The following is a 20,119-nucleotide window of genomic DNA, read 5'->3' on the forward strand; positions in this document are numbered from 1 at the left end:
ACAAAATGCAACACTCAGCAGCTCCAAGACTTATTTACTAGCACATGACACAAAGACATAAAGGATTACATGTGGCTGGTGGTAGATTTACAGTTGTACATACTTACCTCTCACTTGGTGCTGAGCATCAGGCTGTCAGTGAAGTCTGAGTGATGGTTTTGTGCCCTGCAGGAGCTACAAGTTCAAATTCTCCACAAAAAAAATAACCACAATAAAGCTTTTTTAGCAACAGCTGGGATGGTGGATAACCATAGTTGCATTCTCATGCTAGGCATCTTTTTCTAATGAGAGAATTCTAACTTCACCTTTGATCACTACTTCAGTTTTAACGTCAGTTGCGCTAGACACTTTTAACCCACTAACACACAAGTAGCTATTTTAACACCACATTGAGGTAAACACAAGACACAAATAGATAGTTTGGAAGATAGATAGCCCTTCAGAGACAAAAACAAGTACCACATGATTTATACAAGGTAAAGCTGATGAAGTCATCACTGCACTGGCATTTTTAACCTCATGGTAAAAATTAAAATGTTGGTTTTTCACAATGCTTTTACCTCACATAGCTCAGAACTGTTCAGTATGCATGTTGACAGTGCTTCTGTTAGCTAACACGGTGTACATCCAATAGCAAGTCAGACTCCTCTAGTTTAGAAATTGAGCTGGTACAATTTATCTGCAAAGCAGCAGCATGGTGAGGTGAAGCAGAGCTGAGAAGCCCTCAAATTCCTCCACTCGCTATCTTCTGCTGCCTTTCAGCGTGTTATCACCATTTATAACAAGTTGTGTTGCAATGTCTCTTATGCTCATTAATCCTGAGGAGCTCTGACACTGCCATCAATACCATAGAATAGCTTTAGAGCTTCATAAGATAAGGAGAAGCAAGAGCTAACATGACAGAGTACATAGGCTAATGGGAAACCAGTCTTCCTGCCAAAAGAGCTCTATATCATTTACTTGCTCCTATTACATGACTCACATAACCTAATACAGAACAAATGTGGGGAAAAAGTGAAAATTTGAATCTTTGGGCTAATTTTCACAGAATTATTTCAAAAGGTGTGTATGAAGTTTTTAAATGTAAATTATTCTTAATAACCAAGGCACCATCCTCATAGCCATAGATTCTCAGGAATATTTAGGTGTTAACTCACCATTGATTTCAGTTGAATGAAGTATGTAAGTAATTCTGAAGATGTGGGGTTTTGGAATACCATTATACAATGGCAGATTTCAAAGTTGCACCAGATTCTGACATTCTTCTGACTTAGTTATTCAAAGTATGTTTTAAAAAAATAAGTCTGACAAAGTAAAAAAAAAAGTCCCATGATCTTCTTGAACTGATATGGAAGCATCAGCAAAAGTAAATCCTTGTATAGGCGTAACTGGTCAGGTTTTTACTCCAAACATACATGTATTCCTGTTTACCTCATAATTCAGGTTCAAAGCGACAACATCAGGTTTACCTCATATGGTGGTATTAGGACTTCAGTTATCTGTGAAGAATTCCCACATCCTCGGAAAGCACAGAAATTCTCTGTACATACAAGAAAGCAACAGCAGGCAGAGGTACCACTTAGCATTACTCCTCAGAAGTCTGAATTTAGTTATAACAAGCACTGATGCTCACTGAAAAGCTTCAGAAAGCTTAGGAACAGATTTATAGTGTCATTTGACAAAAACTTCAACAGCTGTTGTGAGAGCAGTGCCTTCCAGATGTAGATGTAGCCACAGACATCTGTTAGCTAAACAATGCTGAGGTGCATCTCTCTCTGTAATTCCACCCTACCAGGCAATGACCTGGAAAACCTCAAAGCATAACACATTAAGTTCAAGAAACCATTTCAGGGATCCTGACTCCTCTCCCTTATCATTTGTAGCACATGTTTACCATTTACGGCTCATCACCACCACATGCAATCACTTACATTCCAAACGTTCAAGGAGCGCTATAGCTGAGCAAGAAAGTACCTTAATATTCTGAACTACCTGGAAACATCCAAACTTGGAAAGGCTCATGACTTTGTACTGCAATGCTTGAACACCTTTGACACACCATGCTAACCTAAGACCCTCCTAACAAGTGCAGCTTGCATACATAAACCAATATTGATTCAGCTGCGCAGAGCTGTTTATACAGCCTTTCATAAGCACAGCGTTTTCAAACACTACTACAGACATTAGACCATGTCTTCCTAAGACAAGTTTAGTGGTTGTCAGTGAGGCTTGACTCAATGATGCACCCTGCATCAGCGACTGTATTTAATTAACTTTTTTGGTTGGCCTCACAGAGTGGTTTTCTACAATCTGATCTTGTCTGCATGAGCCCTGTTATGATTTCACGTGGGAAGGAGGCATACAGGCACATCATCTTTCATAAATAAAACTGCTCTGCCTTATAAAGACTGCTGATAAGGAGAAAAGATATCAAGGTATCCATGCATGGATAAAACACAATACAAAGCTTTCTGAAGCAAAATATCTGGAAATTAAACCTAAGGGAAAGAATGCCACCCTTCTAAATAAGCAGTTCAAACAGTTTAATAAAGGGAGGAATGAGGATAATAGGGGATGGTTATTCTCAAATGAATGCTTTTATCTATGCCACATAGTGTCTTTCCCAGTGGCACCAGCAGAATTCAACTGCATGATTTCAAGAGAAAGTATAAGAATTAGTCTTTGCTTTGCTGCTTGGAGAAGCCAGTTTGTTTCAAGTTTCCAACAGCAAGCTGATGTTTTACATGAACTGCTTTACTTATCACTTAAAATGCAAAACAGAACATGATGTATTCCCACTTATCTGACTGCAATAGATTTAATATATAAATACAGGAATGTTCAAGGATAAGTGAAGGATCTTTGCCTCAGATATACTCTAAAAATTTCTTCCCAATGATTTTTTGCTTTGCTTTTCTTACAAACACATCTGAGGTTTAACAGTCAAGAAAAAAAAAGAGACACATGGGCAAACTCAATCCCTGAAACTTCTAACCCAGACAGCAAAATGTACATGAACTTGCGTATACTATATCCCTCTTCACCTGCAGCTGTGTCACTACACATTTCAAATCTGAATCCTCACATTATTCTTTTCCCTACCATGTATGTTGTTTAATTAAGATATTTGTCACCTTAGCACCTATAGCAGTTTATCAGCACTTAACTGGGAAGCAAGTATTTCCAAGCTGACAGCATGCCAGATTCTTTTCTATTAGGATCTGAAGCTCATAAGCATATCCAGATTTCATACCATGTTTTTTAGCTGCAAGCTTTCAAGCATTTTAGATGGGTGAAAAATATCAGCTCCTCCAACTGTAAAATAGAGGTAATTTTGTACCAGAATTTAAATAGAAGACATCTAAGCAACTTTACCCTGCAAAGTTCTAGTTTTGCAAAGGAAGAGTACAGGAAAAGTCCCTCAGTCTTTTTGCCTGGCTTATCCTTATGCCATTAAAATAAACATGAAACAATATGTTCCTTTTTAACCACTTGATGAGTCAGTGCAGCTCAGGAAACTGATAAAAGGTTTATGGAAATAAATTAATATTGCATGAATGCTGCTGGAGCTATTAAACAAACATAAGTGAAAACCCATCACTGAAGCCAAGAGAGACCCGTTTACAAGGGAAATGGCAAAAAAGTCAACAGTCTTTATTAAGGAAGGTTCTTTGGCCAGTGAAAATGGCATATGACCTAAACAGATATAAGCAGTGCAACTGATAGTTATGCTGTTTATATTAGATATTACAACTGGATTACACTGCTCTTAACAATAAAATTTTTAGCATCCTTTTATTCATGCAAAGGAATGCTTATCAAAATCTTTCAGTCACTTAATTCTTCAAAATAAATGAGAAGGAAAGAGTAGTATTTTTATATTATGAAACAGCTCAGTTGCTGATGTTCTGGTTATCCTTTTACGAGTCTCATGCATGAGAAGTTCTTGAAGTCTGCAGTTGATGACAGGATGAAAGACAGCAAATACTGTGACTTACATCTTTAATAGACAAACCCAGTTTCATTTTTGAAAATGCAGTCAGTTCAGTTACCTTTGCTCGAGACCAAGAGAAAGATCAAAATTATCAGCCTTCCTGCAGGAGTCAGACTCAGATCTGCAGATCACAGATGCTTCAAAGGTGCTACACAAAAGCATCTGCTGTATCTTACCCACTTTCACACAGTACTTCAGAAATACACATTTGTGTGACAACAAAGGACGCAAACCTTTCCATGACCTTGCAACAGTGATCTTCACAGACTTAAGTTCCTCAGCTTTCCATCCAGAAAAACTTTTGCATTTTAATACAACAGGATTTCTGAAAAACTTCAAAGATACAGTTGAACCAAAAGCAGTTTGGACAGGAAAAATGAGAAGGACTGCTCAGAAGCAAGCAGCCCTCTTCTGGTATGCATACAAACTAAAACCTGATAGTATTTTAGTACTTCAAAGAATGATCTTCAAAAAATCTGATAATTTTCCTCAAGAATGATTTATTTTATTTATATCAAGGCCAGCATTTAAAATCCACTCCAGAAAACATCTGCCCAGCTAGGTCATAGAAAAATGAAATACTTTGCAGTAACCTTAAACACACTAACAGAATGCCTGAACATATTTTTTTAATCAAGATCAGTTATTAGAAAATATCATTGATCAACAGGCTTATTCACTAATGACCTTTAAGTTACAGTTATGTCAAAATAAGAATAGACCTACAGAAGAGGTCCATTCTGAATTCAAAGATGCATTTCACATGCTAATGAAAGTCATATTGAGATTTTAGAAACCACATCTTCAATTAAGAAAACACAGCAAGAAGCTATGAAGTAACCTATGAAGTCTGCTGAAGACTTTTACTATCAGTTAAAGTACAGACATTTCTTACTATCACCCACTGCATAAATTCCCCATTATACATTGTCTGCCAGACACAATGGTTGGCCTGTCATAAAACCCAGTTATATTATACTTGTATTTCGGAAAACTAGAGTCAGGCTCTGAGTATCATTGGCAGTCAGCAAAATGCACCACTGTAGAAAACTGCCAGTACCCTTCTTTGCTGTCTGCATGGAAATTGTCAATGCGGAATTTTTGCATGTTATTGAAACAACTTCAAATGTCACTTACACAAGAATTACCTTTGGAGATGTTAATAAATGCACCGTTTATAACCTTTTACCTATTTAAATTTCTCCCAGCCCCTTAAATATATTTCTGTCTTATTTCCCTCTCCTGCATGCATTTATCTGACATTCAACAACTATGGAAATTTCATCTCATTTCAAGTTAAATGGTTGTTAAGATATAATAATGTTCATCTATTAACAGACCCATATTATCGGCCTCTCTGCTTAATGGAAAACAAAACTACTTATGCCATCATTCACAAAAAAAAGTAATACCCAATTAAAAAACAATCTTAATTATAGGTCTACATATTTTGCAACATTGCTTCATATTTCATGCAACTGCTTCAAAAGATCTCCCTCTAAACATGGTCCATCCTTCATCAGGACTTAAATTATTTCATATAACATGTGACATACATGTGACATAACGTATAACAAGTTCTTTCCTACTATTCCATTAGACTCATTCATACATTTCTGTTGGCTTTTTATGACTTACTGAAAAGAAACTGTGAAGGAGAGCAGAAGAAAGCTGCTTCTGCACAGTTCAAGTAAGAACACAGAAAAAGGAAGCATAATCAAGAACAATGATAGTCTTCCTTTGAGACTTTCTTTCTTATTATAATAAATAGCAACCTTTTGAAGAAAAGGAGACTGATAATTACTCAACGTCATCCTCTAAAAACAGGAGCAACGTGAAGATAATAAAACATTTGTTTTCACCCTGCATTAATATGTTACCATATTTCAGTGTGCTTAATTAAATTACAATGTTTCTCATAAAAGAATATAGTGTTGTTCAAGGTTGAAAGAATATTTTTCAATCTATTAGATTTCACCTGATTGCCGAGCATAATAATCACACCGGGCATTTTCTCTCCTCCTCTCTTTCCTTCTCTTTTCTATATAGATTTGGCTTATCGAATCGACTACACACAACTGCACAGCAGAGGACAGTGTAGTCAGCAAACAAAACATTGAAGACTTACCATTTACACAGATTTCAAATGATTTGCAAAGGTCATCCTCAAACAGGCAGCCTGAAAACACAGCAGAAAGGTGAAGATTAATACAGGTTTCAAACTGTGGATAGTTAGCACAGACTGAAGACCTCTCAGGCTACTAAAATGATCAGCAACAGTCAGACATTTGGTTGGCTTCAGAAGTCTAAATTGGGCAATACAGGAAGTCAAGAACATGGAAACAGATTTGGTTACACAGCACATCTTTCTAGCTGGTTATGTCTAGAAATAACCTTTGATATTTTTCTTCCCCCTCATTCCTCTACTGAAGCTTCAGTTTTCTCTGTGCATGTCTCATTTAGTAATTTGAGGAACCTCATGTTCTCTAAATTTTGAATATATTATTGTAACACAGCACAGTAATGCTGCAATATGCTACAAAAACATATACCAAGAAATCAAGAGTTTCCTAAAAATATTTCTACTGTGATGGGTCATTCCTAGGAATCAGATGCAAATTGCTCAAATTAGCCTTGGATTTAGTAACTGCAACCACAGATCCTCAGGAGCACCAGCTCTTTGGAGAAAGACTTGAAAAATTGAGTCATTTATATGAACACTGTGATACCTTCATAGCCAGCTGATAAATCAGTAGAGGTCTGTGTAAAATATCCTAGGTTTTTTTTCCATTTGAAGCAGGAAATTTGTTCTAAAATATGCCACTTTATGGGCCCCTGCTACATCAGCCCCATACCTCAACCTAGGGCCTATATCCAGATAGGCAATCTGAGTTCATCTGCTTATACACATCTTCACAGTGAAGTATTCTGTTCCACTCTTGCTATTATCACCTAACTGGTAATGAGATACTAGTTATTATCCCCTTTATCTTCACTTAAAATGAATTCCTGATGACATTTGTGAGCACAGCAGAGAAGTGGGAAAGACGTGCCTCTACTCTGGTCAATCTACAGTGGGGAATTAGACAAGAACCACAACAGAAGCAGCATGAAATACTATGCTACTGTTAAGGGCACACACTCTGTTAACCAGTCGTTTCTTTTACTTTTTTTTTCTGACTAAGATACAGACCTAGGACTAGATAAAATCCAAGAAATGAGGCTGTATTTTGAACACAAAAACTGGCCTAGAGAACACATTTTCACAATTAAGCTTGTTAACTTCTTGGGGAAGTACCTTATGCTTATAAATGGACACAGGGACTTACAGAAATTAGGAGACCTTAAACAGTTTCACAATAAAAAAGAGCTAGGAACTTCACATCTAAACGCAACAGCAAATCCTCTCTTCCCAGCCACGCCAATGTCCACAGAAGCACAGAGTACAAGCACCTCTGGTAAGAGTTAAATGGGTTAAGTAGGCTGTTCTTATAACAAGAATGAAAAAAGTCCCCAAACCAACCAAAAAATATGCAATAACAAAAACAAAAAAAAACAACAACAACAAAAAACAACAAAAAAAAAAAAACAACAAAAAAAAATGAAAAGCCCAAGACTCTCCACCTATGAATTACCAGAGCCCTAACACTGCTAAAAGAAAAATTTAGGGGGACAGAGTGACTTATGCATGCCTGTATAGCCTTTCAGCAGGTATTAGCACATCATCACACCTGAACTAATAGACTGTGTCTCTCAGCAGGATTTATTAACACAGCACTAGGTCTGAGCTACGCCAACACATCTACATGAATTTGAGATGTACTGGAGTACCAGCAGAATCCCTTAAATCTTCCCAACACCTGCCTGCAAAGAATCACTATATATAACCTTAAGTAGACAATAAAAGCCTACAGTACATACACCAGTAAAAGTGCTCTCTCATCCTTTTACCTATGCACCGATAAGCTGTGGATACGCATTTGGTAGCTTTTCAAAGGAAAAGAGGAAATTTCAGACCAGGAAAGCTTCTACCAGCAGAGCATGGTAGAACAGCATGTGTCTATACCACCCACAAACTGTGGTTCGTGACGCATTTTTGAGAGGCGTATAATTTTGCTCCAGACAAGACTACTGTTAACAGCCATTTGACCTGAAACAGTGCCTGAAAACTCACTGAAAATATCCAATTGCATCCTTGGTACTGACCCAGCAAAGCAGAAGGATGCCTTAACTGTATGTTGACCCAAAGAACATCAGACAAGAATGACAGGCAGGGACAAACACACGTCTGCACAGAGTATACAGTACAAGAGCTCTAATTAAAAGCATAGTCATGATCATTTGAAAAAAAGGAATGCTCACAGGAAAATGCATTTGGATGCTCACAGGAAAATCCCAAATATCTGGGTAAAGGGCTCTGCCTCGTTTTCCTGAGAGATCACAAGACTTAAAACCAGAAGCCTGAAATGCCCATAAACCATGAAGGTCTGCAGAAAGTTTCCTGTTGATGGAGGGAAGACAGGTAGTTTTGCAGTAAATTTCCTATTCTACAGTGGCTGTGCTGTAGATCCAAAAGGTGGCAGATGAGAAGTTTCAACCAGGAACATTTCTAGTGGAGCAGCACATTAAAAGAGCTTTTCACTCAGGCATTGCTGATTCTGAAACACCTGGGGAGCTGGAACCATAAGCACCTGCTAGAGGTAGGCCATTCTATAATATATTGATATTTTCAGAAGCAGAAAAATCCAGATATACAAGATGAACAAATTTAGCATGTTTGGGTACAAAGAAATAAACCACAAGGCTACCCTCATATAGCACTCCAATTTAAATGTATTCTGATTTTGCTCAATATATTTTATCACCTAATATATTTTCCATGAAAAAGCACAAAAGAAAAATTACTATCATGCTTTAGTTTCTCTTTTCATAATAGTTCATTATTTGATGCTTTCTGCAGCAAGGCATCTGACACAATTAACCTTGGAAACTTATGTCTTGGAGAGGAAATTAATAAAGCCAATGCACGGCAAACTATATCCATCTATGATTACTCCAAAATAGACAAGGAGCTCCAAAACTTCTTGAAAAATATTTTGCTCCAAGTTATTTATTGCTAGCATTAATTGTTATTCATATTTCATCCAACCACTCAATATGCTAATTTAGCTACTAATTTGTCTTTTGTTGTTATTTTCTGTGACATTAAGAAGCATCATATTTCATTTTAAATATCATCTACCTACCAATAATAATGGTGGTAATAAGTCACCACTGAAGAATGAAGTGGTATTGTCTCCAAAAAGCACTTCATTCTGTTCACACCTCATGCAATCAAAATTAATTTTATTTTCCACCAATCTCCCTACCAGGGATCATCTCCCAGAACACACACTCTTGATGCAATCCTTCCAAACCCCATAAAAAACAACCAAAATAACCAAACCGCTATCTTTCTTCATACAGCAGCCCTGAACTAACAAGATCTTCAGGTAACTATTGAACCAGCCAACAGAGACTAAAACTGAACAGGTGTACATTGATTGCTTTGCTTAATCTAGAATTTAAACACAGGTTTATTACTTAACTTGCATTAAAGGTTCACCTCTTTGACTAACACTTGTATGGTCCCTACATCTCAGTAGCGACAAAGGCTGGAGCAATGACTTGTGCACAGAAGCAACAACAGCCACAAGAAGCTGAGTTGATCACCCACTCGCCTGTAACCAAGGCACAAGTCCATGCTGTGCATCCTGTAATGCAGTAGGATTACAGTTCCCTGACACATATTGGAGCAATTTAAAACCCAGTTAGCACAGCAGTAGGGATTATCCCATATACTTGAACAGCTACATGTTTTTTCACATTGGAAATGTTAGGGTTTGCAAAGGTGTGGTATATGTCCATTAACTTCCACTGATATAGAATCATAGAATAGTTAGGGTTGGAAAGGACCTCAAGATCATCTAGTTCCAACCCCCCTGCCATAGGCAGGGACACCTCACACTAAACCATCTCACCCAAGGCTTCATCCAAATCATAAATCATGGACTTTTAAACTATCTTCTTGATAATTTACCAAAGTGAATTCCAGAAGAGTTTACATGAGTAAAGCTCACTACAAGTCAGAAAAGCCCAGACTGACTGTGCAATATAAACCAATAAAGTGAATTTTCATACACAGAGGTAAGTAGGTCTGTCAGAGAGAAAACAAAAAGAATAAATAAATATCCAATTTACCCTTGCTTCCAAACATGGACTGTAGTAGCCTGTGTTTCGACTAAGTTGTGTCAGGTACAAGATCCGTTTTCTTGAACCCACTTACATATACACACACATTTATATATAGATAAATATAAACTGAATATATAATTTATGAGAATATACCATTTGTATTTAGAAGAGGTGCCTTTCAAGATTACAACAGTCAAAACATCAGATGAAATCACCTGAATTTCATCTAGAAAAAACTGTTGCAATTCACTTATCAGGAAAACAATTTTTAAAAATCCACCGATCAAACAGATTCTATTATGTTTATTTATCTGTCCTTTCCCCCAGTTATCCAACTATTTCACACTAAACAATTCTCTTCACTCCCAAAATATGTAAGCATTTTTATTAAAATTAATAAAAAAGGCCATAGACCCTCTTCATAAAAAAAACACCCTATAACCATCCAAACAAGAAAACAAACAACAGGCAAGAACAGCTAAATTTCCTCTACAGTTATCAGTCAGAAACTGAGAAAATACAAACCTCCTTCTGTTGTTGAGATTTCTCAACTTCTTTTTACGCTTTTCATTCCACTGCAACATGAGCACCTAATGCCTCTTCACATTTTCAGACCAAAACAAACTCACCACATCACTAAGTTTTAGCCCATATACATTCCTTCATCAAAACATGCCAATGATCATTAGCATTTTGAGTAGTTTAGAATCTATTCCACATTCACCTGCTTCTTTCAGATTCAGTTGTATTCTAGTAAGAAGACGCTGGAAAGGTAAGAGCTGATAAATACTGCTAATGAGAGAAACAAAAATGGAAACACCTGGGTATGCCAACACCAGCCATGTCTGATGGCCCTCACTGGGTGCTCAACACCAGCTGTGGGTGACTAAATAGACGGCACATGTTTACTTACTTATAGTAGATTAAGAACTATGGTCCAAGAATGAAGATTTAAAAGTGCTCAGCTCACACAACTGGGATAGCTCTAACTGAAAAAAAATCAAGATAGTGCACAACAACAATAAGGAAGAATCAAACATGGTTTTCTTTCAGAAAGCTTAATAGAGGAGTCATCTGATTGAGAGACGTATTCCTCTCACTAATCAGAGGTGAGAGAAAATTTTGCTGAGTCTGCTAAAGCTGTGGTCTATCCAATACATCCTCACTTGTCTGCCATACATGTATGCCTAGCAAATGTAGAATTACACAAAATTTCAATTATAGCTGGGGAAAATGCACTTTAAACTGACCCCAGGTCTTAAGCAGAGTTCCTCTTTGTTTCCCAAGCCCTGTGGTTACACACTGACAACATATGTATATACATGTAATGTAAGCATTACTCAGAGCCTATTAATTACATGTGAAAAATCAGCTACTGATTCTTTGCTTTAGTTTTATTTTGACATTCACCTTGATAATAAATTTGGAAATTCTCTGCCCTTATTTTTTAAATTTTCATTTTTATCCCCTTTTTAATTTGCTATATTTTTGTTCCAAACTCCTCCATTCTCTTTCCAAGAAGTACTTTTTTTCCTAATTCCTGCCCTTCTACTCTCCAAGACAGCATTATTCTACCAGGAGAAAACAGCTGCCCCTTTTTGTCACCATCCAGCACATGCATGCAGTGCTCATGCATTACCCTTCCCACCCATGCCCTCTCTTTTCACTCATGCAAGTAAACAGCATGTCTGTCACCTGTTTATGGATTGCTGGCAAGTTCTAGATCTCCAGCCTCACCCTTTTCCACAGATGCCCTCCACTTCCCTTCATCTAGCGCACTGAATCATTCATCTACCTCTCCTATGGTATGTTGACTATGAGAGAGGTAAAAGAGGGACAGGATTTGTTTCATTTTGATCCCTCTGTTCAGAGTTTTTCAGGAGTGGAGTGGATTAGATTCAGATATGTTCTCTCTTTCTCCTCAGGTTTTCAGAATATTGGGAATATTCTTCATCGAGAAAGACATTTTATCAAAACATCAGAACCTGTGATGGTTTATCAACTGCTTGGAACAGTAGTTCAACTATGAGAGAAAAGTAAATCAATGTGGTCAAAAGTAATGTTAAAGTAGCACATAACACTAAAGGGGCTCTTTCTCCCAAGAGAGAAAGTGAGAAAAATGTATGACAGCATAATGAGTACTGAGCTTTGATCTTCTTCCTTTACCCCAGCTTTTATGCTTTTTGAATGTAATAGGTGCCTGATGGTTTTGTAATACTGCAAACTCTTGAGAGCAGATTATTTCTTTTAACTGTGTGCATGTACAAAGCCTAGTTCAAGGAAGCACTAATCCCTGGTGAGGAATCCAGGCCTTGCTATAACCCAAATTAACAGTCATAAAGGTGACAAAAGAAATCCCTGCAGTGGTTAACTGGAGGAATGTGCAATCTCTTACATGAGAAGTTTCCAAAAAGTTAAGATTTCCCATGTTACCATCTGGTGCTAACACTTCCTCATCTCAGAATTACTCCTTCTTTCCATCATTTTTCATACATATTGATTTTGTGTATTGAAATATGATCTTAGCCAGAATAATTCACTGTGGAATAGAGTTTTCATTCAAAAAGTGAAAGCATCAGTATTAATCTTATAGCCAAGATTTGCCCCTGAAGCTTCAGTGACGGTGCATATTAGTGCTTCAATTACCTTCTTTACACCACCCTCTCTTCAACATGTACAGACTGACGCATTAATAGGTAAAATAGTACAAAAATGCTGTGATGTATGATGCTATTTCTCACTATGTAAAAGCTGTACTTTGTCCTTGCTACATTCAGGAGAAAAAAAAAATGATTACATCTTTTCTTTTGCATGTAATTAGTTTTGAGCCTGTCCACCACTAAAGAGAATTGCTTTGTGGTGAAAATACTGTTAACTTCTCTTATTACTAATGCCATGATTGCAGTGATGTAGAGCTTTTCTTCTGGGGAACATGGAGGAAAGGTCACTACTAAGAATAATTGAAGATATGAACAGTAATAATAGTTCATGAGGCAAAGAGACAAGGAAAGGCCATCACTGGGAAAGCTCCAGAACAGCATTTCCATTTGGCTAGAGCTCAGAAAAAACATGGCCCATACAGGCAACATGTGTTTTGCTGTGCCTTTTTGTACTTTTTTTTCATAGTAAATATTAAAAAAATTTGCATTGTCTCCCCTGAAAAATTACTATTCTCCCAATACTATGTTTTAGAGCTCCCTTTCTTTAGCAGGGCCCACCACCAGCTAGCTCACTCAGCAAATTGGGAGCACAGATATATTCTGGCAAACAAGTAGCTCCACTTTGTTACATTGAACAGTAACACCTCTCCATTTAAATAAAAATAAAAAGATCAGATAAACCCATTATTGGAGAACAAATAGAAGATCACTTAAAAACTAACATTACAATTATTACTTCTTAAGATCAAGACCAAAATCTTTTACTCACACCCATTAACTGTGGCAGGAAGGGTCAAATGTGATTTTGCTCAAGACAGAAGATCTTTGCCATGTCAGTAGCCCATACTGGGACAAAAGAAGCATCTCTACAACAGAAAATATATGATCTGTTCCTTCAAAATTAGAAAATGTTAATCAAAGTGCTCACAAGCTGTATACAAACTTTCATAAAGATCCAGACCAGGCCTTCAATAACTGCAATTCAATACCTTCTTCTAGTCACTGGTTGCTAAAATTAATTTCCTTACTGGTCAATACACTGAAATTACCCAACAACCACTGAAATCAGAACTGTGACTAAGAAAATCTTTTTTGTTCTTGGCAGAGAATTTGAGGGCTAACACTATGGCGGGGGGTTGGAACTAGGTTATCTTAAGGTCCTTTCCAATCCTAACTATTCCATGATTCTATGACTCTAAGTGAGTAATTCCACTTTGCTGTTTACATCAACAAGTAGCCTGATTTTTTTACCTGCTATTGCCTGTACGATATCCTTCCCCACAAAATCTGTGGGCAGAAAAACCTTCTAGTATTATTCATAGCCATAAGACATCAAAAAGGTAATACTGAAGCTTACATACAGCAGATTATGATGTTGCCAGCAAAGCCTGCCTTGGTATTATTGCACATCGGCCAGTAAGTACTGCAGTTCAGCACCTTCTGTTTATTCTGTGAAAAAACTACTGTCATCATTATATCTGTGAACTTCATTTTACCCATCAGTAACTGTCAGCTTGTTCTTGTATACTTGTTTTACAAAACTGCAGAATGGAGTGAATTCTAAGTCCTAATTATAACACTATTCCAGCCTTTTTCCACAGTCAAGGTTAAGAAAAGCTGAGTCAAAGAAGTAATGAACCATTAGCTAGAGAAAATAGGAGCTATGTGGGGCAGTTATGTGCTTTGGAAGATGGTTCTTTCAGATAAAATATTCCAAAACACTTACATGGTAAAGAAGCTCATGTCCCATCATCGGATGCTAATCAGTCTCCAAGAGCCACATTCAGTGACAGGTTTTTTCAAAAACAGTTCTTCAAAGTTGTGCCTCATGTTTTGAGAAAACTCCCATTATTTACACAATCAAGGGAAGGAGAAGAGATGTGTTTATCATTTTCCTCTCACAAGCACCAAAATTTTCTTTTCATTACTTGTTAGAGATTCTTAATGAGTATCTCCTCGGTACTTAAAAAAAACATAACCAGAATTCATAGCAATTCTTATCCAGCTATATTGTCTCTATAAGTAAGTAATTACCCCATATTTAGGGGTAATGCACCTCTCCCAACACTGTCTTGAGCAGACGTCAGAGGAAGAAACAATATTTTGTGAAGGACCTCTTTGTAATAATTGGCTTTTCTATTCTCTTTTATGTAGAAAACAGTACACCATCTTTTAACTGATAATGCTGCAGCATGGCCAGTACCTGTTACATATGATTCCTTCTTTTTCCCTTCCTCACTCGTCTTAGAAAATCACTCTCCTTTTTGTTCCATCTCTATTTCATTGTTAATTTGAGCTGTGTAAACTATCAGGTGGACTTGGCAAAAACAACTTGGGAAGGAAGAAAAGAATCACATCATTCAGTGGAGTCTGAAGTGCAAGGGGATAGTCCACCGTCCTTTACTGCAGGAAAGTAATTTTATTCAGACAGCAGCACACATGGGTTTGGAAACTCCAAATATGGAGACAGGTTCCAATGTGTCCTCCACATCTATTTCTGTGTATCTGTATTGAGGCTTGCTAGATACTGAAAAGACTTTAGATTGCTACTATAGCTATTATTGGGAGTGTGCTTGGAAATTCATCTTCATACCTTTATTATGCAATTTTGAATCACATTATGTTTGTTTAGAGTGCAAAAAACACCTGAGTTCATCTCATGAAAGAGACACTAGGTTATACATTTGGTAATTTCTTTAATAAAGAGTTTAAACAGTCCAGAGCAATCCACATTAATTATTCATGTGTTGGAGAAAAACAATGAAAGGCAATGCAGAAAGTCATAATCTCCTAAAGTTCTTGAGGGGAAAAGAATAATATTAGGTAAAATTCAATGGACAGTGGCACCAAGATTTATCTATATAATTTACCCTAGTAATTTGAATTGCAAATGCAGCTGCAGCATTCTCTAGTGTGGGACAGAGTTATGAGAAATAGTTCATACAAACATACTGGTAGCACATCAAATTAACGGTACATAGTTAAAACTTTTCCCTAGCCAAAGAAAAATGACAGAATCTTAGAAATGTTTACGTACTTGAATTTTTTTAAAAGCCACCAAGAACACAGATATTCCAATCAATACAAATTATCTCCACATATGATCAATGCGCAGCACCTTGTGGCTTTGTTCATGTCCTGTTGAACTTGTAGTTTATGTAACCACACACATGGATGTTGCAACAAGGGGCAGACATAGGACAATACCTTGTTCTGTTGATAAAGAATTAAACACACCCTGTATTGATTCAAAACTCATTCCAGACAGTAGTTTTAATTCACTATAGAGAAAGATGATCCGCTTCTACTTAATTCTGTGAAATAACACTGATTTCAAAGAAAATCTGGAACTGAGAGTGAATGGTCCTGATTTTGACCAGTAATTGTGCTCTAATTACTCCTGATGCACCCTGATGTATCTGAGGCTGGTGTCAGAGCCAGCTGTCCCAGAATACATTATGCTGTTGCTCCTGTGAAGTAGCTCTGCCTACCCCATGATACCAGTGAGATGTTTTTTTGTCCCCTAACTAGCTGTTGAGAGGCAGCCACCACAGTGACACATATCAGAGAATGAGTTCAGAAAAAGAGTAATGATTAAAGCAATTTGGGGAAGAAGCCAAGAAAATTAGATATCATTCTGAAGCATTACAAATATGATGCATGCCAAGTAGCACCAGAATTAATATTCTAGTTCCTGCCTAAAAAGTACATAAAAGACAATTTTTCTCTCTCTAGAGAAAAAAGATCATTAGAAGACTAAACCTCCCAGATTCTACAGGTTTAACTAGCTGTTACACAACAAGGAAAAAACATCCTTGAGAAAATTCATCTATTTAGGGCAAAAAGAAATCTGAAGCCTGATGCCTTCAGCTTTTCACCATTAAGAGTAGCCAAATGTCATTACTATATTATAACACTATAGTCACCATCTCTGATCTAATGTCTATTGATTTTGATGGAACTGAAGTATCTGAGCAGCTTTGTGAATTAGGGCACAAATCCCCACCCTTTTTGTTCATTATTATCTTCACAGTTTTTCCTCTATAAATAGTAACTTCCAAAGTGTCTGTGCAAAACTTGTGCAGTAGGAGGAAAAAATTTAGAACTTCAATTGAACAGATAAGAAAGAGATTTTAAGAAATAGTTGATGTTGCATGTACCCTGAATATCATAAAGAGGAGATGCCAAGCTGTTCATAAGCCAGACCTACTAGCAAGGTTGCTAGACTATAATTCAGCAGGCTGGAATTCCAGTCTTTGTCCTTGATATTTGCTGCTGGCCTGCAGAAATAATTTCACCACAATCTTCCATCTGTATTTTGTGCGTCTTTTCTAGTTAAATGCTAATATTTATGATTATTATTATGTGTTTGTAAGCGTCTGACAAAACAGAGATCCAGTCAAGTGTGGAGTGCCGATGATCACTGTAATACAAATAATAACCTTTGTATGCCTCTATTTAACTTCTCCACATCTCACAGAAATGTTCTGAACCTTAAAGAAAAGGAAGTAGCTGCATGAAGGTACTGGGAAGCATTCAGTACACTGCAAACAAGCATTTCCTGAAGAGTATGGTTTTTAATGCTGCTTAAGTCAATGCCCCCTACCTCTTCTCAAAATGCGCAGGGATTTCAACAAAGAATGTGAAATAGCTCCTAGCCTGCCACTGAACTCTACAGTACCCAAGCTTTTGAGTTTGTGTTCCCTGAGAAGCAAGGCAGGGTGGTGGCAGGGGACTGAAAAGAATGGCAGGGGGCAAGAATTCCAGTTAAGGCCTTGAAGAGGCCAACTCTCAGACAGGCAAGGAGACCTCCAAGCCTCAGGTGACAAGTTGTGCAAATTTCTGTGTGGCTTCAGCAGCACTACCTACCATTCTTTCTTGACCTTTTATTCAGATACTTCTAATGCAGGGATAGGTTGTTCTTCAAGTCTCCGCTGAGATTGCTTCTTTCTACTGTGAGCTTGACAAAGTCCCTTTTGGATGAGCAGGAACTGCAACCAGTGTGATTACACTGCAGTTACAATTCATGAAACCTGTCCTATGCACACTGTGTGTAGCACCACTGAAGTTGTACAGTGTCATGATCCACCTGATGATAGCAATCCACTTCTGAGAGCAAGTGACTGTTAGTGTGGCACAATTTTCATGTTCCCATCTAAACTTAAGCCAAAGACTGAAGTCAAGGATATCTGTATCTCCTTAGCATCACTCAAAGACTCTAAATCATGCTTGCTGAAAATAACTTTCATTCAGAAGGCAACACATCCCACAAAATTATGCAGGTACTTCACTGAATTTCTACACATCTCATCATAACAGCATGTCTTATAAAAGCCAAAAATTTTTACCGCTTGCATTTATGAAGCAATCTTTATTCCCATATTACAGCCTACTCTCTGCTCATTCCTTATCCCATTGTGGATGTTCTTTTCACCTGAGAGTTACCAGGTAGAAGGCACATAATGGAAAAGAGAAGGGAATGGGGATTTTCACATAACTATTCACCAATGGGAAACTACCTCCTAGCTTCCTCCACTGCCCCACAAAGATGCTCTGAACACCAGAGATGCCTGTGCCTGCTGAAACCAGACTCTCACTAGTAACTAGACAATTAGCACAGAACCAATGCAGTGAAAGAAGAATTGGAACATGTTAACTTTATAAATGGATTAGTAAGATTTATTTCAGATACTTCAGAGGCTTTTTTTTTTTTCTTTCTTCTAATGTAGTGAATGAAGCTGGATGAGGAAACTTAGAAACTTGGAAACAGTGAGAGGCAGAAATTTAGAGGGAAAGCACTGGAGAGAGAGCCATGTTTTTACAGAGGAAATAGTAAACACTTCACTATGCGGTAAGTGAAAAAAGGAATATACAAGAAAAAGGAAGAAAATAAGAGACTAAGAAAGGATGTGAAGGAGAATAACCTTCACAGAAATGTCTGTAAAGCAAGATGAGTTAAAAGTGGTAAAAAGTACAAAGTACAGAGATAAGCCAGTGGCAGAGATAACAGACCTGAGTTTTCCTGGTGGAATGTTATACTGACTTTACAGGAGTGCTGCCTTGGGGTTTCACAGAGTTTAGCAGGAGGGGGCTCTGTCATTTCTTGCAGGCATCCTGAGAACAGAAGTTATTTTACAATAATCCCATTGATAGTTTTCAAGCCTATTCCAAAGTTTCATTAATTCAATATGGGATTTTATATTTTTCCTCCAAGAATGCCTGGTGATAATATTTCATGAAGTTCCAGACACGAGTCTCAGTCTACACTGACAGTAAGTTGACTGGCATTTGCATAATTCTGTGAGACATGATATTCAATGAGGTTTAGAATCAGTCTGGCACATCATATGGGAGCCTTCTTAGGAATTCTTACATTATTTTAATGAACCAGTATTATTCAGTATTTTTTTTTCCTTCAGGATTTGAACTTCAGCCAAGACACTAAACTGTAATCTTTAAAAGTATAGTTGGAGACTTTCTATTTGATTAATATCTTACAAGTCTAATCTTGTGCTGTTTCTGAATGTCATACTTTGCAGACAGCAAAGAACAATGTGTATGCAATGTTTTCCACATCAATATAGTGTTTACAAAAAATCCTAATTATTAGACTCTTAAAAAAAACACCCTACAAAAACCACAATAAATAATTCACCCACATAAAATAAAGCTTTGTGACCTTTATCCTCTGTTTTATAAACTATACATTATGCAACAGAGGAACAAGAATGTTAAAATTATGCCCAAACAAGTAAATTAATTTTTTTTTGCTACAGTGCAACCTCACTTGAAATGTTCTTTCAAACCATCATGAGATTGCAAGAACAGTGCCTGAGAGCTATGGAATGGTTTTATTAAATGTATGTCAAAAAATGAAAACCATGTAAGAGTGATGTCTTATTACATACTATTCTGTACAAGGGAACAATACATAGCTACTTCTTCATCTACCTTTGCTGAGAATAAAGCTTAACTATCAAATTCACATCACGTACCAGCTTTTTTGAGAAGGTGGCTTCAGTTTCCTGAAGGCAGTTGAAGAGTATCAGATCAAAGACCAGAACAACAATCACTGTATCCATAGTTCTCTTCCTTTTGTATATTTTCCTGAAACCTTTTCACTGAGGAGCACATGGGGAAAAAATATTCACAGAATATGAGCTGTACTGCTACTCTGCTGCTGAAAAACATGCACCGGGAGACTCTTGGCTGGAACTTGGTTCAGGATAGC

At 37.2% G+C, this 20,119-nt stretch overlaps 1 protein-coding gene across 4 annotated transcripts in view; it reads right to left on the minus strand.

The window, feature by feature from the left end:
* Positions 1–20,119, minus strand: part of PTPRN2 (protein tyrosine phosphatase receptor type N2) — a 657,474-nt gene that overhangs the window by 586,000 nt on the left and 51,355 nt on the right. For 3 of the 4 annotated variants that reach the window (XM_062621502.1, XM_062621503.1, XM_062621499.1), the window contains exon 2: positions 6,123–6,173. In XM_062621502.1, coding sequence (XP_062477486.1) covers positions 6,123–6,173 — 51 coding nt within the window. Of the gene's footprint in view, positions 1–6,122; positions 6,174–10,904; positions 10,954–20,119 lie in introns of those variants that run through there. The other variant, XM_062621501.1, reaches the window with a different exon arrangement.

This window comes from Pezoporus occidentalis, unplaced genomic scaffold (genome assembly GCF_034315485.1).
Source record: "Pezoporus occidentalis ecotype Australia unplaced genomic scaffold, CSIRO_AGI_Poc_V1 ctg23, whole genome shotgun sequence".
In the NCBI taxonomy this organism is placed as follows: Eukaryota; Metazoa; Chordata; class Aves; order Psittaciformes; family Psittacidae; genus Pezoporus; species Pezoporus occidentalis.